Genomic DNA, 27207 nt, shown 5'->3' with positions numbered 1-27207 from the left:
TCCTTGAGATAAACTTTTTCAGATTGTGTGGTTTGCTTTCTTTTGACATAGAGTAGTTAAACTGAATTTTTTTAATGTAATCATTTGAAAGTATGTACAATATGTACAGTTATTGTATGCTATATGTAAAATTACAAGTTAATAGTTCTAAAATAAGGTTTTGTTTTAGAAGCGACCTTTCCTTATATTTTAGGAAGAATATTAACATATGCCTTTATTATGTTTTTACTGACCTTTGTTTCCTGTTGTTCCTTCAGGGGTTTCAGACTGGGGCATTAGTTTTATGCCAAATCTTGTGAGATGGGTTAGGATGAAAGGTAGATTGAGTTGCCCAAAACCACTCAGTTCATGATTTGTCAGTTTTGGCTTGTTAACTTTTTATACCATGTCATCACTAATCTTAGAGTGTTTGTCTTCTCACAGATCACGTTCCAATTGCGACATATTTTAAAAGCACGATGTGATCCCGTACCAGCTGCTAATGGAGCAATACGCTTCCATTGTGATCCCACTTTCTGGGCAAAGAATGTAGTCAACTTAGGTGAGAGGGTGCTCTATTTCTCTGAAAGCTGAATTTAATATGTAAATTTTTTTCTATGATCAGATATTTGAAAAGAAAACAATTTTTCTCCAAATTTGGTGATACTGATGAGGCCTAAAAAATGTCAGAATACTTTTTTAGAATGAGTTTTCTGCTGCACGCTGCCAGTGATGCCCCTCCAGCTACTATCCAGAGTAGTTTTTTCAAGGGACCTTCATGGGGTAGGGGAGAATGGCTTGCCATGTGCACATGAAAGTGCCTTCCACTTGCACATGGAGGACTTGGATTCAGGGTAAGAGCTTTGATTAATATGCAGCTACTACACAGATGCCTTTCTCTTGATTGTACGTTTCATGTTATCCTTAAAGTAGTTCCATTTACTGTTTGTACGTAACTGTTCACTTGGAAACTGGTCCTTCTTAATAGGTGGCAGTGCGCTGGCATTTCCTGCTTGAAGATAGCATTTCTAGTCCTGGACTGTGTGGATTGGGGGGAGGGGCTTTAAACTGTTGGCACAGGCTTTTGGGAAAGTATTGTGATGGCAGGTTGATAAACAGAAGAGTGATAATCATGACAGTGAGAGTAGAATGGAGGATGGGGGCTGATTTTTAAAGCTGACCTGTGTAAATAAGTGGAGTTCCCACATACTAATGGTCATTAATGTTCTCTTGCTTGTCTGGTAGTAAGGAAATTGGAAAGTGATGGTCATTAATCATTAAGTTTACTTGAGAAGAAAAATAATTTGGAGATGGTTCCAAATATCTCTCTAAGTCAGACTACAGTTCATGTGATACATCTGTTTTTAATCTGTGGAGAAAGTGGAAAGCAGCGGGAATAAATGGAAAACATAGCTTAATATTTGTCCTATATACATAGCAATGTAGGTGCCTCCTTAAATGGATTTGAAAATTTTACATGTCTTTAGTAAATAAGTACTAGACATTTTCACAAAACGAATAATTGGGTGCTAGATTCCAAATGGTCCCAAAATAATGTCACTAATTCTGTATATGGGCGCAATGAGCTTTTAGTTTATATTTACTATCCTTTCTTACAGCAGCAAATTTAAAATTAGCAAAAACATGGAAATCAGAAGATTCCTTCAGTGACGCAATGGATAAACAAGGTGTGTGAGCTCCTTGGACTAGAGAAGCTCTAGCACCAAAGCAGAGATGGTAGTCTAGGGAAAATGAGAAGTCTGACAATATCAAACATATTCCATCAATTTGGCTTAATATTTTTGTAATAAAGCCTCTGTATGTGATGAATTTATATACTTCATAGTAACAAATATAAAGGAATAGAATAAAATGATGAGAGACTAATAATTTAATACAGAGTCCTGAACAAAATAAAGAGCCTTTAGGTATATGCAGGGGCTTATATGTGCAAGCCAGGTTTCTCCTATGATCTTTCCCAGCCCCAACCTGTCTCTTTATGTTAGAGGGCACTTTTGAGGTTCCTCAAGCTTCATAATAGCTTGTTGAGCCACTGTGAGGGGTTGATTCTGAAAATAAAGTATACTGTTATATGTGCAGAACTTGCTTTGTACTTTGTACTGGGAGTGTGCATTAGAAACTAAGCAGAGTATTAGAAATTAGTAGAGACTTAGAAAATGTATGTATATCAATAACTAAAGTCTGGAAGTTCTTGAACAACTAAAAGATCAAAATGGAAGATATTTGATTTTGAAGAGTAGGTAACCAGAAGGATAGGTATGGACATTAGCATCAATATATGTTCATCCACGGTCTTCCTGTGCAGTCTCACATGGGACTGCACACGCGCAGGCCTGCCGATACCAGAGATTTCTTTAGCTCAATAACACCAGGGGGTGCTCTCGCCTCCCAGCACGCATGCGCAGCCATTTTCCTGTCTAAACGGCCTATAGGAGGCGGAGCGCCCCACACATACCCTCAGTTTCCTTTTCGCCGCCGATAGATGAGGTTTTCTGGCTCTTCTACTTGTTCGCGATGTCAGATACTGCTTTGTTCAAACGGTGCGTCACCTGTAATCGCAAGATGACCAGGTCAGACGGCCATTCCAACTGTCTTTATTGCCTTGGGGAAACCCATAATACCCAAGCATGTAAACATTGCCGTGCCTTTACGTCTAAGGCTAGGGCAGAGCGAGCGGGTTGTTTGCATGCCTCGCTTTGGCAGCGTGCTATGGCGGTTGCGGATCCTCCGGTGAAGGCACCACCATCTGCTGCGTCCGGCTCTACCCCTCGTCCCGCTGAAGCTGCGAGCTGCAAAACTCCTCGCTCCTTACCTTCTCCGAGTCACTCAGAGTCGAGACCAAGAGATCATTCCGCCTCCTCAGTTTGGAGTGCATCGGAGCCACCTCCGTCGGTTCCGAAGACCCCTCAGAGCTGACCTCCTTCGACGTCATCCGCCGCTCCGACTTCAGACCAGGCTGGCTCTCGGAGTCGAACACCATCGGTTTCAAGACCAACACCTCCACCCTCACAAGGTGCGACTTCCTCGGATCCGATGGCTTCGGAGCTGGAGAAGAAAAAGAAGAAAAGAAAACTTTCTTCTAAGCGAGACAAGGCGGTTTTGGAGAAGTTGATTTCATCTCCGCTGTCAGCCCCTTTGGGCGCGATCGGTTCCGATCCGCCCGAGAAGAGATACAAGGACTCTGACACTCAAGCTCCGACTCCTGTAACTACCTCTCAACAGGAGGACTTGGTGCCGATCGAGAATCCCCCTACTCCGTCGGGACGACCTCGATCGACCTCTCATGAATCGGAATCGATTCGGTCTGAACGCAGTTCCCGGAGTGGATCAGGTTGTCGGTATAGTCCATACCCTACTTGGAGTCGATCGAGGGAGCGTCATGGCAGCGAAGGGCGGCCTACCTCATACTATTTGGGGGACAGCCCACTTCACTTGGATCGTTCGTATAGAAGGGAATCTCACCTTCGTTCCGGACTCGATCATACGACGACTCCCGTAGAACTCCACGTTTATCTGAAGTCGACTACCATCGGAGTCGGCCAAGATACAGTGAGTCCCCTCTCTCAGATTTACGTGATGCTTAGATCGGCCCGGTGAAAGAACCGTCACCCACGGATGACTTCAGGGCCTATAACGAATTACTTCAGCGTATGGCCAAAGCATTGGATTTGGAAGTGACATCAACAGAGTCTAAGTTCACAGATAAAATTTACCAACACATTTATTCTGGGTCTACGCCTTCTGTGGCTTTCCCATTGATCGACGGCTTTGTTGACTTGTGGAAGAAGCTGAATTTGAGACCAGCATCTACACCAGCCACTAATCGGAAGGTAGAGGGTCTGTACCGCACCAAAGATGATGCTCACCCTTTTTGGACAACCCACCCGCCCCCCTCCTCGTTAGTAACAGAGGAGATGCAGGCGAGGTCTAAACAAGGTTCTTTGTCAGCCCCTACTGACAAGGACAGTAGAAAGATCGATACGATGGGGAGGAAGCTGTATACTTCGGCCGCCTTTGTCATTAAAGTAGCCAACTGTGGCTATGATGTCAGCTTATCAGCTCTTTCTGTGGAAAAAGTAGCTGCCTTTCTCCCGAAGCTCCCTGAAGACCAGCGGACCTTCCTTCGAGTCATTCAGGAGGAGACGATCCGCCTTTCTCGACATCAGATAAACGCGAGCAGACGTTTGTCTGACACATCCGCTTGTTCCTTACTCTCCGCAGTGGTGTTGTGCCGGTTTGCCTGGCTCCGCATGACCGCTCTCCCGCTGGAGACAAGAAATAGAGTAGAGGACTTGCCCTTTGAAGGGGTCTCACTCTTCTCTGTGAAGACGGATGAGTATCTGTCGAAGAAGAGAACAGATCGGCTTACAGCGCAGTCCTATGGTGTCCTGCACCAGAGCCCTCAGCAGTCTTCTAGACCTTACTTTAGGTCTTCCCAGCGAGGCAGACCATATTGGTATCAGCCTTATCATGGGTATTCATACCAATTTCAAAGAAGTTATCAAAGCCCACAGCAGGCCTTTTCGAGACGCAGACAAGGTCACCGTTCCAAGTCTGGTTCTCAACAACAACAGACTAAGGTAGCCCCCCAGTTGCACAAGCAATTCTGACAATTACAGGGGCGTGAACCCATGTTTGGTTTCAGGCTTAGTGCATACTGGAGGGAGTGGCGTTCCATTGGTTCCAATGTTTGGGTTTCTGATATTGTTCAGTTTGGTTATAAAATTGAGTTTGTGAATTTACCTTACTTGCATCTCCCTGTCTTTTCTTCGGGGCCTCCGCATGCGGAGATCCTGGCTGAATTGGCCACCCTGCTTCAGAAGGGCGCAATTGAAGAGGTGCCCCACGAGTCCGCTCCTTTGGGGTTTTACTCTAATTTGTTCATGGTTGAAAAGAAAGATGGTGGTCTCAGACGGTGGTCTCATTTTGGACTTGCGAGCCCTTAATAAGTTGATTAGAGTGCGGAAATTCAAAATGGTCACCTTGCAGATGGTTTTGACCCTGTTACCTATGTACTCTTGGTTTGCTGTCCTTGATTTGAAGGTTGCTTATTTCCATATTTCTATTTTCCCTGAACACAAAAAGTACCTACAGTTTACTTATTACCACAAGGTTTTCCAATATAGGTTTTTGCCATTTGGATTGGCTACGGCCCCGAGGGTATTTACTAAATGTATAGCCATGGTGGTTGCTCACTTACGACTACAAGGCTGTCGGGTATTTCCATATCTGGATGACTGGCTTCTAGTGGGCAGTTCAGCTGAGGATGTTTTTAAACAGGTGTCCCTTACTTTAGAGTCTTAAACTGGGACTGTTCATGAATCAAAAGAAATCGAAGCTGACCCCTGCTCGATCTGTTCAGTTTATAGGGATCGTTTTGGATGGGGTCAGGAATGCTGGTTTCTTGCCCTCAGAAAGTGCTTCTAGAATTAAAGACCTTATTCTCAGACTTAAGCGGTGCCGTTTTCAATCAGCCCGTTTTATTCAAACTCTTCTGGGATGCCTAGCTTCTACTACGGCCGTGGTTCCGTTTGCTAGGCTGTTTATGAGGCCCTTGCAGTTGTGGTTTAATGCCTCTTTTTCACCTAACTATGATTGTCAGAACAGGAGGCTTTCGGTCCCTAGACGGGTGGTGGCCTCTTTGAATTGGTGGTTAGAGGATGCTAACTTATTTAAAGGAGTTGAGTTTGGCTATCGCCGAACTCAACTGTCAGTGACTACGGATGCTTCCCTTTTGGGCTGGGGTGCTCACTATGAGGGTGCGTATGCTCATGGGACGTGGTCGTATGCTGAGTGTTCAGACCACATTAACCTTCTTGAATTAAGGGCCATTTCAAATGCGCTGATCTTTTCAGATACCGTGCGGAACAAATCCGTACAAATTCTGACGGAAAACACGACTGCAATGTTTTATGTCAACAGACAGGGTGGCATGGCGTCTGTGACCCTTTGTACTAAGGCGATGAGGCTGTGGACTTGGGCCATAGAGCACTCGGTGTGGCTGCGAGCGGTGCATATCATCAGGGTGGAGAACCTCCAGGCGGACCAGCTGAGCAGGCTACACGGGGATGTTCACGAGTGGTCCCTTCAAGTCAAGTACCTGCTTCCAATCTTCTCGGCATGGGGGTATCCAGATCTGGACCTCTTTGCTTCGGAGGACAATCGCAAGATGCATCACTATTGCTCCAGAGGGGGTGTAGGCCTCGGGTCATATGGGGACGCATTTGAAGTCGAGTGGTCAGGTCTTCTGTGTTATGCATTTCCCCCATTCCCTCTCTTGGCCAGGGTCCTCAGCAAGATTCAGAGGGACGGGGCGGTGGTTACATTGGTAGCCCCTTTTTGGCCAAGACAACCTTGGTTTCACACTCTCCTTCAGTTACAGACACAGTCGATCAGGTTTCCACTGGCTCCAGACCTTCTGTCCTGGAGGGGAGTTCTGCACCACGACATTCAGCGACTCAAACTGACAGCTTGGCTGATCAAGCCGGGACGGGTTTCTCTGATGCTGTGACTCATGTCTTATTAAACGCTAGACGCTTTTCCACTAGGCAATCCTATGCAGTCAAGTGGGAATGTTTTTCTGTGTGGTGTCGATGCTGGAATCTAGACCCTTTTTATTCCTCCTTGTCTGAGATTCTTGAATTCCTCTGGGAGGTTAAGCAACGGGGTCTGGCCAATAGTTCGGTCAAAGTTTATTTGGCAGCAATTTCTGCTTTCCACCCTCCTATAGACAAAAAGTCTGTTTTTTCCCACTATACTTCTAAGTTGTTCTTGAGGGGGTTAAATAATTTGTATCCCCCGGTCCGTGCCATTGTCCCTCAGTGGTCCTTGCCTTTAGTTTTGACTAGACTGATGTCCAGGCCTTTTGAGCCTTTGGCTACTTGTCCGTTATGCTGCCTTTCTTTGAAAGTGGCCTTCCTTATAGCTATTACATCGGCTAGGAGGGTGGGGGAGTTGGCTGCACTGTCTTCAGAACCCCCTTATTTAAAGATTCATGCAGATAAGGTTGTTTTGAGGACCAAGATTGAGTTTTTACCTAAGGTAGTGTCTCAGTTTCATTTGTCACAGGAACTTGTTTTACCTGTTTTTTTCCCTATACAGTCTTCTGATGTGGAGAGGGCCCTTCGCTCTCTGGATGTCCGCAGGGCTGTACTGTTTTATTTGGATTGTACCAAGTCTTTTCGGCTAGATCCTAATTTGTTTGTTTGTTTTAAGGGTAGAAAGGCGACATCTCAGACCATTGCGAGATGGGTGGTCCAGACTGTTTTAGCATGTTATGATTCTGTTAACTTACCCTGTCCTTTGGAGGTGCATGCCCATTCCACTAGGTCCTTGGCGTCTTCAGCGACTTTTATGAGAAATGTTCCTCTTCATGACATCTGCAGAGCAGTGACGTGGGCCTCAGCGGATACCTTCATAAAGCATTATGTGCAGGATGTCCTAGATTGAAAGGAGACAGAAGTGGGCACGGCAGTGTTACACTCTATCTTTGAGTGACATGTCTGTGGCGCCTCCACCCAGGTATTAAGCTTTGTAATCTTCCCATGTGGGACTGCACAGGAAGACCGTGGATGAAAAACAGGTTTCGCTTACCATAACTGTTGTTCATCTAGGTCTTCCGTGCAGGCACACATGCCCTCCCTCCTTCCCCGCTGTAAGTTGTTGTTGGTTTGGTTACGGAGGCGAAAGGGGAACTGAGGGTATGTGTGGGGCGCTCCACCTCCTATAGGCCGTTTAGGCAGGAAAACGGTTGCGCATGTTCGCTGGGAGGCGAGAGCACCCCCTGGTGTTATTGAGCTAAAGAAATCTCCAGTATCGGCAGGCCTGTGCGTGCGCAGTCCCATGTGTGCCTGCACGGAAGACCTAGATGAACAACAGTTACGGTAAGTGAAACCTGTTTTTCCAAACAACACTATCAAACATTATTAGACTTACAAGAAGAAAAGATTTTAATTTTTGGAGATATGAATGGGGTCTTGGACTCTAAAAAAGACATCTAAGAACGTTCAAGGAAAACTCCCCCAAAATGTATTTAGATATATGGGAATTTTTAAATTGAAAGATGTTTGGCAAATGTTTCACCTAGATGAAAGATATTTTACATATTTTTCTGACAGGCATCAATCATAATCAAGACGTGTTGGATATCAAAAACTTTAATCACAAAAGTTGAGAAAGCAAAGATTTTGCCAAAGATCTTAGCAGACCATAATCCAATAGAACTAATCTGGAGGAATAGAAGTAAGAAAGAAAACTGGAGATTAAATGATAAATTATTATTACAAGCAAAGGTAATATAAAAATGTAGGAGAGACTTGATGGAATACTTTAGTATTAACAATACAATTGAAACTGCTGTGACAACAATATGGGAGGCTAGTAAGGCTTTTATTAGATGAACTCTGTTGCCAATATCTGCAAAGGAGAAAAAAGAGAAACAAGATTCTATAAAGAGAATAACAGATAAAGTGAATATATTAGAGCAAGATCATAAAACTATTGACAACAAAAAGAAACTGAAGGAACTAAAACAAAGAATCAGTTGGACTTGTTAGAAGTAGAAGAAATGCAGAAAATGTTAAAATATTTAAAGCAAAGACATTTTGAATGTGCAAACAAACCTGGAATATATCTAGCACATTGTTTAAGAAAAGAAAGAGAAAAAAGAAGGATACCTGGGATCAGGAAAGGAAAGTAAGTAGTCTACACAGAGCAAGAACTACATGAACAAATAACTTTTTTTGGAATCTTTATAAAGAAGAAGGAATGGAGAAATACCTATCAGAGGTACCAATTAAAAGATTTACATCAGAGCATAACAAATTTTGAATCAATCAATAACAATACAAGAAATTAATTATGCTATGAAAAATAGAAGGATAAATCACCTGGACCAGAGGGCATAACAGCAGCTTATCATAAACGTTTTGAAGAAACATTGGTAATACCATTGCAAAGAGTAATGAATGAAATACAAGAGAGAAAGTATATACCACGTACTTGGCAAGAAGTGAATATAATTGTACTACATAAAGAAGGGAATGACCCACTATTACCACAACCCTATAGGTCAATTTCATTATTAAATGTGAACTATAAAATAATCCATGAAGATCAAATGAGATTTGTTCCAAGAAGATATATGAAAGATAATATCAGATATTTGTTAAATGCAATTGAATTTCAATTGAATTGAATTTGCAAATTTGCAAATTTCAAGGAGAAAAAACAGCATTTATGTTTTTGCATGCAGAGAAAGCTTTTGACAACGTATCTTGGTTGTTTTTAGTGAAAGTTCTACAAAATATGAATTGTGGAACAGAATTTTTAAACTGCATACAAAGTGTTCATATAAACCAACAAGCTAGAATCTTAATAAGTGGCTCTTTAATGGAAAACATTGAAATAGCAAATGGAAACAGGCTTGTCCAATATCACTTTCCTTTCCTTTGTCCAATATCACTGTTATTTATTTTGGCAATGGAAATATTGGCTATAAAGATTAGGCAAGATAACAGGGTTTTTGGAATAAAAGAAGGTAAAGAATATAAGATGAAAAGTTACGTGGATAATGTTATATCTGTAATAAAACCAAATATTTCCCTGAGATATATAATGGATCAATTTGGCAGCCTCCCTGAGAGAGGGAGACCAAGGATCAAACCACTTGAAACAATTTTGCTGGGCATGAGCTTGCAGACGCTATGGAGGCAGCACAGAAATCCTTCTTTGCTGCCTTCACAGCCACCTCATAGGCTTTCATAAACGCTCTATAAGATGATCTTGTCCTTTCACCTCGATTCCGCTGCCACACTCACTCAAGCCGACTCAGTTCCCGCTTCATCTGATATCTGATGGCATATTAAGAGATGGCCTATTAAGAATATAGTTTCAGTGCAGAAATAGAATAACTCCACCAGCCTCACCATTGACATCCCCTGACGATAGAACAAGAAAGAAATTTGCCCATATTACTTATGAGTATATGAGGGACAAATCAGGAAAAATAAAATCTTGGCAAGTGGTCCAAGAAGAAGGAAAAAATATTTCATGGTTGTTATATCATCAAATGGTCTCTAAACTGAAAGAACAAGTAGTTAAGGAGGGACAACTAAGAAAGAAAACCACCTTTGAATAAATAATCACTGGAAATTTAAGGAACCTATTAAGAAAAAATTATAAAATGCTATTGCAATGTGACACTGAAACAGAACAAATGAAAAACTTGTATGATAAAATGGATGCAAAATTGGAAAAATATACACAAGTCAGTGGGAAATTTTATGGATGAAAGAAATTAGGTTTACTGAATGTCAAATATAAAGGGAGAACTGGTACAAAAGGTTTTTTAGATGGTATATTACCCATAAAGCTATAACAAAAACAAAGACTATAATGAGAAGTGTTGGAAATGTCAGAATACAGGTGCAACATTTTATCACATGTGGTGGACATGGAAGGAAGCAAGAAAATGTTGGATGAAGATACATGAAGAAATACAAAAGATATTAAAATTCAAGTTTCTGATGGATCAAAAATATGCTATTAAATATTTTACCAAGTAAAATTTGAAAAACACAGTGAACCATTTAAGTATATGGAGACAGCAGCAAGAGTAATATATGCATAAAAATGGAAAGCAGTGAAATGCCTGGAATTCAAGGAATGGAACACTAAATTAAATGAGTATGTGACAATGACAAAATTAATTTCTCTCACACGTAATAGACTGACTTTAGAATTTCAAGATAAATGAAAGCTTTTTTTGATTATATAGATGAAAGTTAAGAACAAAATTAAATTAACAAAGAGAATGATGGAAGGAAAGTTAGATAATATGTTTATAATAAAATGTTATTAGATATGAAGGCAGATGGTAAAGATAGAATAAGATATTTAAATAGAAGTGAAATATCAAGAGTATGTTTAAGTAAGTTCCACTTAAATGTATATATGTAGTTTTTATTTTATTATAGAGTATAATTTGTTTGAATATGGAAATGGAAATAAAATGTGAGATGAGAGAAAATGTCAAAAGGAGGACACAGAACATAAGAATCTTTCATTTATGAAGAATTAATAGTGATGAGGACAGATTTCAACAAATGCATATGATTAGAATAAGATTTTAGAACTCCTGGAGAGCTTTGGAACTTGGAAAACAGTGGAGTGCCGATTTGCAAGCCTCTGTTTCCTCAGGTTGCCAGGAGGTTGGAAAACCTTATAGCCATCTCCAGTGTCTGCTCCACCACCACCTTTTCACTTACCCCCAGGTATTTGGAAGAGCTACATCAGATGAAGCGGGAACTGAGTTGGCTTGAGTGAGTGTGGCAGCGGAATCGAGGTGAAAGGACAAGATCATCTTATAGAGCGTTTATGAAAGCCTATGAGGTGGCTGTGAAGGTGGCAAAGAAGGATTTCTGTGCTGCCTCCATAGCGTCTGCAAGCTCATGCCCAGCAAAATTGTTTCAAGTGGTTTGATCCTTGGTCTCTCTCTCTCAGGGAGGCTGCCAAATTAATAATTCGGCTATTAGCTGCGAGGCTTTTGGTAGCTTTTCTGCAGATAAAATTTAGTCTCTCCGCTGCAGTCTGCCAGCCACAGTTGACACAGTAAGGGAACTGGAGGCCCCTTGGCCGTCTTGCAGTCCTTATTTAGATCACTTCAGTCTGGTCTCTCAGGAGGAAGTTGACAGGATCCTGTGGCGGGTGAGGCCCACTACGTGCTCCCTAGACCCCTGCTTTTTGTGGCTGGTGAAGGCCAGTGCAGACAGGTTAGGAGCTCAGTTGGAAGTTATTATGAATCAATCACTGAGCTCCTGAAGTACTGAAGGAAGTTGTGCTGAGGCCTCTCCTGAAAAAAAAAATCGTTGGACCCCACCAATCAGTCCAATTTCTAACCAGTCTCGAGCTTCCTGTTTCTGGGGAACGTGATTGAGCAGGCAGTGGTGGATCAGCTGCTGGTCTTCCTGAAGGATTCTTCCATCCTGGATCCATTCCAGTCCAGCTTCCACCTGGGACACGGGATGGAGACGGTACTGGTTGTCCTCACAGACGAGCTTCACAGACATCTGGATCGAGGCTGGTCAGCGCTGCTGATTTTGATGGATCTTTTTCAGCAGCATTCAACACGGTTGACTATGAACTGTTGACCCACCGCCTTGCCGAGGGCAGGATCTGAGGGACTGCCTTGCCTTGGTTTATCTCTTTTCTCCACAGTTGGGGACAGAGGATGGCACTTGGGGAGAGCTTATCCACAGGCCAGCCTTTGTTGTGTGGCATCCTGCAAGGGGCAATACTCTCCCCTTTGCTATTCAATCTGTATGTGTGCCCCCTTGCCCAGCCGGTGCAAAGTTTCAGACTGGGAAGTCAGCAATATGTGGATGACACCCAGTTGTATCTGTTGATGGGTGGCTGGCCTGACTCTGCCCCTGATGTCCTAATTAGAGCTTTAGAGGCTGTGGCTGGATGGGTAAAGCAGAGCCGGCTGAAATTGAACTCAGTAAAGACGGAGGTCCTGTACTTGGACCGGGGATTGGCAATCCGGCTCTCGACCTTTGATGGCGCGCCATTAGTGCCTGTCTCATTGGTCTGGAGTCTTGGAGTGATATTGGATTCCTCTTTATCGATGGAGGGCCAGATCACGACAGTTGTCCAGCCTGCATTTTTCCATCTTCGACAGGCCAGGCAGCTTGCGCCCTATCTGTCGACCCACGACCTAACTACAGATATCCATGCAATGGTCACCTCCAGAACAGACTACTTTAACTCGCTCTATGCAGGACTTCCCTTGGGCTTAACTCAGAGATTACAGTGGGTCCAGAATGCTGCTGCATGTGTCCTGATGGGCACACCATACAGGGCACATATTACTCCCATCTTGAAGCAGCTGCACTGGCTCCCCATGGAGTTCTGGATTAGGTTCAGGGTTTTGGTCTTAACCTTTAAAGCCCTAAACAGACTGCGACCAGCATACCTACGGGACTGTCTCTCCCCATATGTACCCCGGAGATTATTAAGATCAGCAAATAAGAACTTGCTGGTGGTTCCCGGCCTCAGGGAGGCCTGGCTGGCCTCGACCAGGGCCAGGGCCTTTTCAGTCCTGGCCCTAACCTGGTGGAACTCTCTTTGTCAGAGGACACCCAGGCCCGCCAAGACCTTATGTCCTTTTACTGGGCCTGTAAGATGGAGTTATTCCACCAGGCATATGGTTGAGGCCAGTCTTTGATTTGCTGATTGTTTTAGGAGCCTCCTTACTGGTCTCCCAACAGGGGGCAACAAAGTCATCTGCCCCCCATAAGCGCAGTCTCCAGAATGTTATCAAACTATGGCCCCCACCCACTCTCTTTGGTTTGTTTTATGCTATGATTGGGGAAATTGGAGGAGGCCGCCATCTTATATGCTCTTTCATGTATTTGTGTTTATATATATATATCCCTTGGGCTTAACTCAGAGATTACAGTGGGATTACACTTTCCCATTCGTGGGAAAAGTGGGCGAAAAGTCGAACTAATAAATAAATAAAATATATAAAATCAAACTGGTTAGTAACCACCACCAGCCAATCAGAGAGTATCACTTGCAAGGTAGATTTGCACATCCAACATTTCTATACCTGTGTTGCCATTTAGAAAATTTTTGTGCCACAAACCCACGTCCAACTCAGGCTTAGGCTGACCTTCCCCTACCCTGAGGTAAAACTTCTCCTATTTAAGCTTATGAAGCTGTATACTGGGCTGGCAGCGTGGTTGATGTTAATCTTCAACTTTCCTTCCTGTCCCACCCTTAAAAATATTAAAAATGGTTACACAGCCAAATTTTAGTAGGGGACAGATCAGGGGTTTACGCTTCCCTTTAGCAGAAACTGGCACACAAGGCTTGGGGAGATTCAAAACGCAACTGAAGGTTTATTTACAGTAGGTAATGTCAGAAGGCAGGTAGGGAGATGTTTGAACTTAAGTAACAGAAAGGTTTTTATACAGCAGCTTCACTGGTGTGAGGCACAAAACACTTAGTTTAACACTAGGTTGCTGGCTTCTTTCAGAGGTTGACACTGCTTCACAAATGTTTCCCTTTTAAAGCACAGATACAGCACAACTTTCCGTCCTCTCCAGACTTAAGGGTGCTCCACTGAGACAAACCCTTACTAGATACTGGGCAGATGTTATAGCTATGAGCTATAACCCTGTTCCTGGCACTGAAGGGGAGACCCCTCTCTACCCACTTCCTTGGCCCTCTATAATTCCCAGATCTGTTGAGTCTAAGTAGGAGTTAGTGCTGGTTTTCCCCACTTTAGTCCTAGGACTAAAAGTGTTTCACAAACATTATTTCCTCTCACAGAGGATTCTCTGGCTGACCCTCTCTGGTCTAAAGCCAGGCTCCAACTCCCTTTCACTTTCTTGTTTTTCTCCCCAACTCCAACTCACAGCATCCCCAACATTCCATCCCCAACTGCCATTTTAGGCTAGCCACATTGGGGGAGGGGGGAAACATGTCAATCACAGCTCACTGACTGGAAATCTCAGCATCTGAAGCTGAGTCCGTCACACCACATCTCCTGCTTTTCTACTACAAGCTAGTGTGGGGACAATTGATAAGGACTTCCTCAGTTTTTAGCGATTATGTTCAAAGAATGGCAAACTTACCTGCTGCCCCTCCTCGTTACCACATTTCACATAGCAAGACTGAATAGGTGTATAGTGTTTACAGAGATCAGGCTTCAAGCATTCAGAAGATAAGTTTAATAAAAATAAAGAGTGTATGCACAGTCTATTCAAGCCTTAGGCTAAGCAAGGCTAGAAATAAAATGTGAAAAAATGCATGTCTCTCACCTATACTCAATGTTTAGTTAGGACAAGGTATTATTTCTTGAATTTGCAAAAGTTTAAAGGTAAGCATTATTTTATTTTATTTATTTATTATTTCGATTTATAAACCACCCATCCTCAGGGGTTCTGGGCGATGAACAACAGTTAAAATCAATAAAAACAAGAAAACAATAATTCTAAAATCAACATACAATAAGCAATAATAAAATAAATTAACCAAGTACATTAAAGTGCAATGGTGGGGAGAACCCCCCCCCCCCCATTATCAGAATTGAGGTGTCTCCCCATTGACCCTCGCCCATGAGGTTAAGATTGAGTCCCTAGGTAAAAATTGATTCCTTCATGGCTCGTGCCTCTGTGGTCAGAAGCCATAAAATAAAAGGGAACTTTTCCCATGCGTCTTGAACTGGATATTCATAATCTCCTCTTGTGAGATGGCAAACCGTTGTCCTACTTAGGCCAGATACATTGACATACGTAAGTACACTCTGCTTGGGGCTTGATGGCTCATTTCCCCCTCTCACCTTCCTCTCTACCAGCAATGAGTTTGCAGCTGGGTTTCAACTCATAAACAGAGTGTACTCCCAGTGTTTGAAATACTTGTGTGAATTGTAATGTGAAGGACCTTTCTCCATAAGTGCCACTGTCAAATTCCATACATTTCCCATTGTGATAACTGGTGATACTGTAGGTACTGATTTGACTCCAATGCCACTTAAAATACCCCCCCCCCATTATTTCATTAATGAAATAATGAATGCCAGACATTTTTCATTCAATAAAAATGTTTCTTTACTGTTTCATAATAACACCTAGGCATAAATCCAAACTTGCTTGTTCATGAATGATCAGGCACTTCCGCAGATATTTTCTTTTCAATGCAACTCCTGTGTGCTTCCTATGCCATTTGGAGTAGTGATATAGAGGAGTGCAGCAACAACAGAAGGATAAAAAGGTCTGTGGTTCTCTGGGTCCAAGCCTAGTCTTTATAAAGGATCTGTTTTAAACTTGCTACAAGTATAAATTAAATTATGTTACAAGAAATCTTTACCATGTTGGAAAACAATAGCTAAGAAGCAAGGTATAATATCTGCATTCAACCATTTAAAATAACTGACAGTAATAGATTTCAAAATGTAAAGGATGGAATATCAAGAAAACAACAAATCGCAAAGTGTGATACAAACCAGGTAAAAGAAAAAAAGACCCATTTTAGAGAATAGATACACATTTAGCAGATAAATGTGTCTGTGCAAAAATTGTTCTGTATCAATTAATAGTTTCAAAACTTCTAGTGAAAGATAGAACAATAATGGATAGATCTGATGAAATTCTAGATGTTCTTAAAATGTCAAGGGAGTTCAGATGTTTTAATACACAAATTTTATTTTCTGACAATTAATGATTATAGATAGAACTATAAAATGCTAAAAAGTACCGCAGTGTAAATTCAAAATATCCTCCATTCGATGATGGTTATAGATATCTTAATGTAAGGATTAACAAACTATATTTAAGTGAGAGAAAGAAAACAGAAAATCATTCACTTCAGAATTAAACAGGTTCTACTTCATAAACATCTGGAAAGATTAAAATTAAGTAACAATATAAAATTATATCAGTTTATTCAACTGTACACAGGAAATTAAGATAAAGACTTTTTTCTTAAGTTTTACAATTCATAGAAAATTACATGTATATTATGAGAATACATGAATGAATTTTTTTGTCAGAAATTGTTGCAAGGGATGGACATATCAGAGCCAATACCTTTAAAACTATATTAAAAATGACTAATTGAGCTTACGCTACAGGTTTCTTAATGTTTTATTTAAAATAAATTTCGAGGCATATGTGCCTTTAGGAGTTTATGCGTTTGCGTTTTGTGAAACCAGGAAAAAGAAAACATAAAACTTGATTTTCACAGAGGTAAAATAAAGGATTTTTAGTTAACCAGTTCTCTTTCCTGTTGTTTAGGTAATCTTGTTATTGAAAATAAACCAACCCAAGGTTACACTCCTAACGTAGTAGTGGGACAAGTTCCCCCAGGAACAAACCACATCAGCAAACCTCCAGGGCAAATTAATCTTGCACAACTTCGACTTCAGCATATGCAACAGCAGGTGTACGCACAAAAACACCAGCAGTTACAACAGATGAGGATGGGGCAGCCAGCAGGGCAGCTTCCCCGTCAGGCAGGCCCACAGATGCTACAGCAACAGGCAAGTTTTCAGACTGTCTTCGTTTTCAACTCATTATAGACACTAAGATGGACCTCTGACATAGACACTGAATACATTTAAAGATTATACAGGAAATTGTTTCCTTGAAATGCAGTGAGTCAATAGAAATTGAAGGCAGCTTATCTGGTTGTCATGTACAATAAAAATGGCATTTATTTCTCTTGGGGAAAGGGAATACTTTTTTCTCAATCCTGAACAAGAAGTTTAAAATACATAATCTTTTGTAGCCTCCTAGATTGATAAGTATGCAGACCATGCAGCGGGGTATGAATTGCGGTGCTTTCCAAGCCCACCAGATGAGAATGGCTCAGAATGCAGCTCGTCTCCCAGGGATACCACGGCACAACGGGCCCCAGTACTCCATGATGCAGCCACATTTACAAAGACAAGTATATGCTGTGTGCACACTTTGTTTTCCCACCTTCCATTTAGAGATGAGATTTGACCTGTATCAGTATATTTAATTGTGAAATGTCTTTTTAAAAGAGTAGCTTGTATACCTATTTCTGTGTCACTTGTTCTTTAAAGGAACTGTATGATAAAATGCATCTTAAGTATTGTGTGCAGCAGGTTTCAAGTTAATGGGAAATTTTACATGGTACATTAAAATTAAAATTTGTTTGCAACTTCATGTTGGTTGACACATTATCACATTGATATGAGAATAATTTGTTTCAATATCTGGTTACAGAATGTAGCAAATTAGGATAGAAAGCTCAGTTTAATTTTTTTTTAAATTACTATGACCTTTGAGGTCTTCAGAACCTTATCAAATAAAATGCTAAATTATTACTACAGTGATGAACAACTGGAAGCTACAAAAGACAAAGAATTGAATGATAGTAACAAGAAGCATACCTTTTGAAAGCCTACAGTTTACACCTGGAAAAGTACTTTGTTCCTTTGGTCACTGTCATCTGTTCTTTCTCCCCTCCCCCACTCTTACCTCAGCAGCATTCAAACCCAGGACATGCAGGGCCTTTTCCAGTTGTTTCGGTGCACAATAATACTATCAATCCAACAAGCCCTACTACAGCCACCATGGCCAATGCTAACCGTGGCCCAACAAGTCCATCTGTAGCAACAATAGAGCTTATTCCCTCTGTAACAAACCCAGAAAACCTTCCTTCTCTGCCGGATATTCCTCCCATTCAGGTTAGTAAAATGATTCAAATGATATAAAAATTATCTTTTGGAGCTTGTTTTAACTGTTTACTACCATTTAAAAGTGTATTTAAAGGGCACTTTACGTTTGGTATTTAGCCTGAACGAATCTATCATCTGCTGATGTCCATGATTTACATTGTAGTGCTGCTTAATTTCACTTTAGCATGATTTTTCATGGAATGGTTTAAAATGTTGGCAGTGCACATATGATACCGAAATCTGATATTTTTTCAGGTGACAGCTTTTAAATCATCTTCAAACACTAAATTGTTGTGCTGTAATAAACTTCTACAACAGGATCCAGTCCACTTCTTATACTATTAACTGTATAATAAAACGTTAAAAAATTGTTAGGTAAGATCTGTTTTGCATGATCAGTTTAAGGTGGGACTCAACTATCTTAATTTTTGGAGTCTGAGTCCTGTTTAGTTAGATGCTGTGGATGGAGAAAGGGGTATTTTGGGTCTGTGTGTGTAGAATAATAGATAACAACTGGATCATTTCCCCCAGTTGTTTACGATATTTACCTGTCTGCAATAAGCCTACAAGATGGCTTTCAACAAAAAGTAGCAAATAAGGGATATGCACAATTGAAAGAAGCAGTAACAGTTAACTTCTAAAGCCAGCATTAAAATAATTAAGTAGCAATAATAATGTTGAATCAGTATTAGAAAACATGTGATCACATCAGCAGTGTTAATTTAAAATTGATAGAAGATGTACACGCCAGTAAAAAAGACATATAAACTTAAGGAAGACCATGCAGCAATTTAGGGGAAAATGCTTTAAGACAGAAGAGAAATAAATAAAGGATTGGCAGAAGAGAAATAACTTTTATCTGACTTGGCATATTTCTGGTACCATGTAAACCAATTTGGGGAATTTAAATTTAAGTGCTATAGCTGAAGTCCCACATCTAATGCTCATCCACCAGCAACAAAGCCCACGTCATAGATTTTAGCTCCTGAGAGTGCTATGTGCATTCTTGCACAAGAGTTGAAGCAGAACTCCAAAATTAAAACAAAAGTAAAGGGTCTGAAGATGAAGAGTGCTTATAAAACACAGGTGCTTATAAAGCACAGGTGGTTTACAAACGTAATTGTACTATAATAAGGATACTCAATTTCAGCACAATGGTACATTGAAAGACCCTATAGACAGATTTATTTTCATCAAAGGGCAGATAGAAAACCAAATGTACACAATAGCATCAATTTATGCTCCAAACAAAAATCAACTTGAATTTGTTCAAGAAACTCTAGCCACACTTTCTGCTTTTCAGGAAGGAGGACTAATAATAGGTGGTGATCTCAACAACATAATTAATTATAAATTAGACAAATCACATTTCGATAAAAGCAATATTATGAAAAAACAACATGATACTAGATTGGCAACTATACTAAGAAATAATCATATTATAGACATTTGGAGGCATCTACATACAAATGAAAAGAATTATACATACTTTCCTGCCAGACACAACACTTATACCAGAATTGATTTCATACTAATTTCAAATGCCCTAATCAATAGGGCTATTCAATCAGAAACTGGCAGTATTACAATGTCAGACCTTTCATGGGTAAACTTAATTAATTTCTGGTAATACAGAGATACAAGAAAACAAGTTTTGGAATTTACCTAAAACATTACTTACAGCACCCCATGCAGCTAAAGAAATCGAGAATATCCTAGAACTGACAATTAAGGAAAACTCATCTGATAGCTCAAGTGCAAATATTGTATGGGATACAATTAAAACAGTTGCAAGAGGACATATTATCTCTTTATCAGCCCATATAAATAAGCAAAGGAAAGCTCAAAGGTTAGAAATATTAAAAAATATTAAAAATCTTGAGGATCTACACAAAAAAAATATCAAAAACTACTAGCCCAACATAAATTATTGGAAACATTGGAAATTAATAAAATAAAAAAGAATCTTATGTATTTAAAGCAAAAACAGCCCCAAATCTCTTCGCTATCAAGTTAGGGTCAAGCAATCCACTAACTATATTACTCATATTAGGGATAAGAATAACATACTATACTCCAAAACGAAAGATATTGTTCAAATATTCAAAGACTTTTATGAAGGTCTTTATACCTAAAAAAAAACGGACTCAAACAAAGTATCATTCTTTATTAATTCACTTAAGGATCTTAAAAAATTGGAATGTCATCGCAGCAAGGTATTAGACAATCCTATAACAAATACTGATGTAATAGAAACAATAAAACAACTAAAAAACAGCAAAGCAGCCAGACCGGATGAATATCCGTCAGAATTTTATAAAAAAATATGCCACTCTACTCTCTAAACCTCTAACTGAAACTTGCAATTTAATTATGGATACTGGCCAAATACCCCCTACTTGGAAAATGGCAACTATTATAGTAATTCCTAAACAAGATAAAGATCCTCTAAATGCAACATTATACCATCCAATGTCCTTATTAAATCAGGATTATAACATCTTTACTGCCATCTTGGCTAAGTGTATAAATTCATTCATCTTCAATTACATACATTCTGATCAAACAGGCTTTATCTCCACTTGCAACATAACAGATAGTATCCATAAAACACTGCATTTAATAACGCATTGTAATACTGAGGCAGCATTTTTATCTTTAGATATTGAGAAGGCCTTCGACTCCCTAGAGGTTCCTTATCTACTCAGTATACTAAAACATATGAAATTTGGCTTCAAATTCCTCATAGCAATAAAATCGATACACTCTAATCCTGTTGCCAACATAAGAATTAATGGTAAAACATTGGAGAAGTTAAATATAGGCAGAGGAACTAGACAAGGGTGCCCACTTTCGCCAATACCATTTGCCATTGCCTTAGAACCTTTGCCATTGCCTTAGAACCTTTGGCAGTTGCTATTAGAGAAAGACAATCAGTGAAGGGAATCTGCATAGATACGAACACTTTTAAAATAAGTATGTTTGCAGATGATATGCTGCTTTACTTAACAGATCCTTTGGCGTCACTTCAACACCTACAACCAATTTTATCTGATTTTGAACTAATATCTGGCCTGCAAGTTAATCAAAGTAAATCATATCTTTTGTCGCTAAATATCAATGAAAAAACAAACAAATTAATAGCCATATTATTTAAATTTAATTTGACATCCCAATTAAGATATTTAGGTGTTAATATCCCAGCTAACATTAGTAATATTATACAAATAAATCATAAAGCGATCATAACTCAAATTAAGACCAATATAACTAACTGGAACAGAACAAATCTTTCATGGCTAGATAGATTTCTTCTTATTAAATCATTTATACTTCCTAAATTGATATATATATTCAGAGTAGTGCCCATCTATATACCACACACATACTTATCTCAATGGCAAAATATATTAAATAAATTTTTATGGCAGGATAAAAACCTAGAGTTGCTTAACAGATAAAATCAACATTATTCAAATAATGAATACCCGTAAAACTGATTTTGAAGAAATCCTAGATTCACAACTAATATCTTGTAAAGGTCGAATATCCAAAATTTACAGTATTATATTAAATACATGCAAACAAAAGACTGTTAATTATCAAATTAAATGGTCACAAAATTGCAAAACTAATCTGACATTTGAACAATGGCATAAAATATGGTCATCAAATACCTTTAATTCTTCTGTAGTTGTTACCAGATTGCAAACCTTCAAGATCATAAAAGGTGGTATTTGATGCCTAAGAAACTCTCACAAATCTACTCTTCTTTATCTCCAAAATGCTGGAAATGTGGTGGGGAGATTGGTACATTCTCTCACTGCTGGTGAGAATGCCAACGTGTTGTTAATTTTTGGAAGAAAATTCTTAGCTCGATTAAAGATATAACTAATTATACAATTCCTTTAAAGCCAGAATTAATCTTTTTAGATTAATGGGGTGACATTCCCATCCCCAAAATAAGAAAGGGTCTTATAGCAAGTCTATTAACAGCTGCAAAGAGTGCCATTGCAACTCATTGGAAAAGTAACAGTGTTCCATCAATACTTGATTGGCATAATAAGATTTGGGATCACTTTAGTATGGAGAAATTAAGTGATAAAATATACCAAGCTGAGCACTTTCCTAAAAGTACTAATTTTCAAGAAAAATGGTTTCCATTCTTCGAATATCTGGAACACAATAATATCTGGGCTGTGTCAAAGATTTATAAATCTCTTATTGAATGGTTATAATGTAGATCTTAAAAGTTTATTCTCATCTTGGTTACTGTACATTTGTACATAGTAATTGTTATTTGATACTTGGTTGTGTATATTATCATCTTATTTGCAAAGTTATACTATCTTGTAACTTACCTGTTTTTATCAATAAAAATATTTAAGTTAAAAAAACCCATAATTGTACTATATACTGAATTATATGACTGAGTTAATGCAACACAGTATTTTGTATGTTAACATAGAAATACTCCTACTGTAGTTTTCCAGGTAATCTTTATTTCATATAAATCCTTCATCAAGTAGCAATAACTCTTTAACAGAAGGCAGTATCTTGCATTGACTGTAAGATGACAATACTATAATGGGGTTTTTAGTGTTTTAGTTTAGTTTAATTTTAGTTTAGTTTTAGTGTTTTTAGGACTGCTTTTAATTAATTTTAGTCCTATACTTTATTGGCAGCCTTAAACTGTGTTTTTATTCATTTTATGATTATTTTATTTATATTGTTCCTCTAAGTAGAAAGCTAGAAAGAAAGCTAAGAAATGGTTTAAATTAATAAATGTAATTTCATTGTCCTCAGTAGACTGTCTTGAGGAGTTCTTTCCTCTTGCTGATCCCAGCTCATCTATTGGGATGTGTGTAGAAGAGAGAAGGAAAACAGCTTCTTGGCCACGATCCTATAGGAAGGCTGCTGTAGCAGGATAGTAGCTGTGCTGGGACTCTTGTGGGCCTATGGTGACCTAAGGTGAATGCCTCCAGTCAGAGTATTAGGGGAGTGTAGGACAAGAGAGATTTTCACTGTCATTGGCACCAGAAGCTTAGGGAAAGGTGCTGTTCTTCATCTTGTTATGATGGTCAACTGTGATTTTGGTAACAAATTGCCTCCTGTGGTCTGAGGAGCCCTGAGAGAAAAACCTCTGAAGGAAAGATGAAACCACCTTCCTTTTCTGAGATACAGATACGGAGTAGATTAAGGAATGAATGCTCAAAGAAACGTAACTTCTTCCAGATAAAGACAAAAATAGGAAAGTATGGGCAGAATTGTGATAAATACAGTCCTAATCAGGGAGTTGGTTGACTTGGGCAAAACACAAAGGCAAAAAGAAACATCAGATGAGTGAAACATGTTCCATAGCATAATCTAAATGCCTTGTGGCCAATAGTATAAACACCAGGCTCCAGACTTCCTGTGTCAGCAAAGACAAGAACAACAAAGAGCCAGTTGGTAGGTAGGCCTTTTTATAGGTGGCTGGAGTTCTAGAGCCCATTTATCCCATTGGTGTAGTATCAGTAGAAAACTGGCAGGTTCATCCAGTCACCTAGTGTCAAGTGAGTCTTTTGGGGCCAGTCTGCAGGTGCTGTCATAGAACTTTTTGCAAGTTGCTTCTGCTAACTGGCCAAGGCTATGTGTTTACCCAGACATGTCTAATTTGTTTTTCTATCCAGTTCTGCACTGGATGGCCCATCTGCCATGGTCAGACCACCTCGTCCTGAGGGCTCATCTGGGCACCGTGACCCTCTCCCCCTTTGCGCACTTGGGCGATGAGCTGATTTATGCTCGCCCATGGAGTCAAATGGATCCAATTGGATTCCAGAATGCTCTGCAGGATCCGATGCCCCCTGGTGGCTTGTTGGATGAGCTAATAGAGGACTGGAATGCCCGTCTCTCTGAAGCTATCGACGAGATTGCTCCCCATCACCCTCTCCACCCCTGAACTAGAGTAGCTCCTTGGTATACTGAGTGAATGTGACAGCGACTCCATGACAGTGACAAGAACATCTTATAGGATGTTCATGAAGGCTTTTGAGATGTCAATCAGTCATTTATTATTACAGCAAAAGCTAGTAAAACAAAACAAATCTGAGATAAAAGATAAGTTATTACATCAGGGCATAACAATAAGATCAGAACATTAATGATAGGAAAATTAATAAAATAAAAACAATGAGGATAAAAGATTTTTAAAAATTGCAAAAGAAATTATACCACATTTTCAGCTAAAAGGAGTCTGCATTTCCTAATGACTAAAGAACAAAATCTGGCCATGGCATAAGTCACTGAACTCTGAGTGTCTTCTAAAAGGAAATTGCACACAATTTTGGTCTAAAGTCGAGATAGGGCTGCAAGAGGTTGAATTTAGACAAGAGAGACAGTATAAAGCAAGCCCATTCCTCTTGATATAGTTCGCAGAATAAGAGAACACGAGTGACCGATTCTACCATGTTGGTCATGCATGGCTATAGGCATTCATGCATTGGCACACAAGCAAATTTACCCTGCAATATGGCAGAAGGAAGTGCCTCAAATTGGGCTCTGGAGAATGCCCATCTGTAAGGCTCATGAGTGATGTTGGAAAGGTAAGGAGCAGCAGTAAAATTGGGGCTGGATTTTAAACATTTGAAGTTCTTGGGCAGCAGAGCGTCTTCATTTTGTAATTCAGTATCAAGAAGTTTCTGTGTAATGGAAGTTCTTGCCATTTGTAGGCTTCCATGAAAGAGATCTTGTGGAACTAAACCAATCTGTTTAATCATATTAAGAATTTGTGTAGACCAAATAGGATAGGGGTCCGAGGCCAGAAGGAAAGGTATTAGGCCCTTCGGCTTGTAGTGAATTTTTAGCCAGAGTGATATTGCTTGTTCCCAGACTTTTGTTTCTACTCTGGGTAGACTGGCCTCTTGCCTGAGTATTACATTGGAAGTGCATTTAGGTACACCAAATAGGGATCTAAGACATTTAGATTGGACGATTTCAAGGGACTTTAAGTTGACAAAGGGATCGATCTGAGAGCCATATAGAAGTTGGGCCAATGGTTTTGCTTGATAGATTTTTAAGGCCATACGGAGGAAGACAGCACCCTTCCTTCTAAACAGTCTAAGGATAGCATTTGCTCTTCTCTCTGCCAAAATAGCTGATGAAGACAAATGTGTTGAAAATTTGGAATTATAAAAAAAAGGTGATACCTAAATATTGGAAGTTCTTGTTCTATGGCATTTCCTTTGATATTCCAGTTGTACTTCCTAATGAATTACTGAAACGGACAATTTTAGTTTTAGCGGAATTGCTAGTTAGTAGTTTGGTGTCACATTGCTTGCTAAATTTTACTCAAGCTTGCTTAAGACCAACCCTTGTTTGGGATAAAAGTACAGCATCATCAGCGTACATTAAGATTGAGAACTTTCTGCTGCTTGAAAGTGTTGGAGAGTGAGTATCAATTGTGTGAAGACATGTAATTAAGCGGTTGACATAGATGTTAAATAAAAAAGAGGCTAAAAGGCAGCCTTGCCTGACTCCTTTTTGAACCGGAATTCTTTTTGATAAGTTGCCTTTTTGTGTAAGTCTTATCTGAAGGCTGTTATTTTTATGTAAATTAATTAACAGAAGTAACAGCCTTCTATCAATACCCATGTCAGCCAATTTAGCCCAAAGCCTCCCCTTAAATACCACATTAAAGGCTGCCTTGAGGTCCACAAAGACCGCATACAGTAGATTCTTCCAATGTTTCACATATTTGAAAATAAGATAGTCTAGGACCAGGCAGTGATCAAGAGTAGAGCGACCAGGTATGAAGCCGGCCTGTTCCATTTCAAGTAGGTTATTTTGGTCTAGCTAATCCCACAATTTTCAACATAGATGTTTGGCAGTGAAAGCTGCAGAGAGAGACTACTATGCAGCTTCCATTGAGTCTGCTAGTTCTCGCCAAGCACAACTTTCCAGAGTGATTCGATCTTTAATGTCCCTCACACATGGGACAAATAAAAACATAAATTCAGTAATAAGCTGTGAGGCTTTTGGAGACTATTTTGCAGATAAGATCTTGTCACTCCTCCAGGACCTGTCCACCATGGTTGATGCAATATGTGGAGGCTCCTTGGTTGTCCTCAGCATTGATATTAGATGAATTCAGGCCACTCTCCCAGGAGGAGGTAGACAAGATCCTGTGTGCTGTGAAACCTACTACATGCCCACTGGACTCGTACCCATCATGGCTGGTGAAAACGTGATGCTGGAATTCAAACCACATTAGCTGACATTTTTAATCTTTTCTTGAGTTCTGGAATTTTCCCAGACTCGTTGAAGGAGGCGGTGGTGCGGCTCTTATTAAAGAAACCATCACTGGATTCTGTTGATCCAGCCAATTACCGCCCAGTTTCAAATCTTCCTTTCCTGGGTAAGGTAATTGAGAGGGCGGTAGCGGAACAGCTTCAGGCATACCTGGATGACGCCTCTGTCCCGGATCCATTCCAGTCCAGCTTCAGGCCTGTCCCTGGTACAGAGACAGCTCTGGTTGCCCTCACAGATGATCTGTGGCAACACCTGGATTGGGGTGGGTTGGCCCTGCTGATACTTACAGCAGCGTTTGACATGGTCGATCACAATCTTTTGACCCAGTGCCTCACTGACGTGGGGATTCATGGGACAGCCCTACAATGACTGAACTTCCTTCACGATTGGGGACAGAGGGTGGCACTCGGGGAACAGATGTCTGCTTGCCATTCTTAGGTATGCAGCGTCCCTCGGGACGATTCTTTCCCCGATGCTATTTAACATCTATATGCGCCCCCTCACCCAGTTAGTTTGCAAGTTTGGGCTGGGTTGTCACCAGTATGTGGATGACACCCAGCTCTGTCTGTTGATGGACAGCCAGTCTGATCTCACTCCAGATTCCTTGGCCAAGGACATCAGAATCGCCTAAAATTGAATCCCTGGAAGACAGAATTTCTATGTCTGGGTATTGGAGTGATGAAGCTGGGGACCCAGCTCCCAAT

General features: G+C 40.1%; 1 protein-coding gene across 4 annotated transcripts in view; it reads left to right on the top strand.

Annotated features, from left to right (window-relative positions):
- TRIM33 (tripartite motif containing 33) overlaps window positions 1-27207 on the top strand; it is a 156777-nt gene that overhangs the window by 85373 nt on the left and 44197 nt on the right. For 2 of the 4 annotated variants that reach the window (XM_054979505.1, XM_054979501.1), the window contains exons 8-11: window positions 424-541; window positions 16803-17047; window positions 17296-17457; window positions 18023-18223. In XM_054979505.1, the coding sequence (XP_054835480.1) occupies window positions 424-541; window positions 16803-17047; window positions 17296-17457; window positions 18023-18223 (726 nt within the window). Of the gene's footprint in view, window positions 1-423; window positions 542-16802; window positions 17048-17295; window positions 17467-18022; window positions 18224-27207 lie in introns of all 4 variants that reach the window. The other 2 variants (XM_054979504.1, XM_054979500.1) reach the window with 1 other exon arrangement.

Source organism: Eublepharis macularius, chromosome 5, assembly GCF_028583425.1.
Source record: "Eublepharis macularius isolate TG4126 chromosome 5, MPM_Emac_v1.0, whole genome shotgun sequence".
Taxonomy (NCBI): domain Eukaryota; kingdom Metazoa; phylum Chordata; class Lepidosauria; order Squamata; family Eublepharidae; genus Eublepharis; species Eublepharis macularius.
Note: the sequence above shows the minus strand (reverse complement) of the source record. Positions and strands in the feature narration are given on the sequence as shown.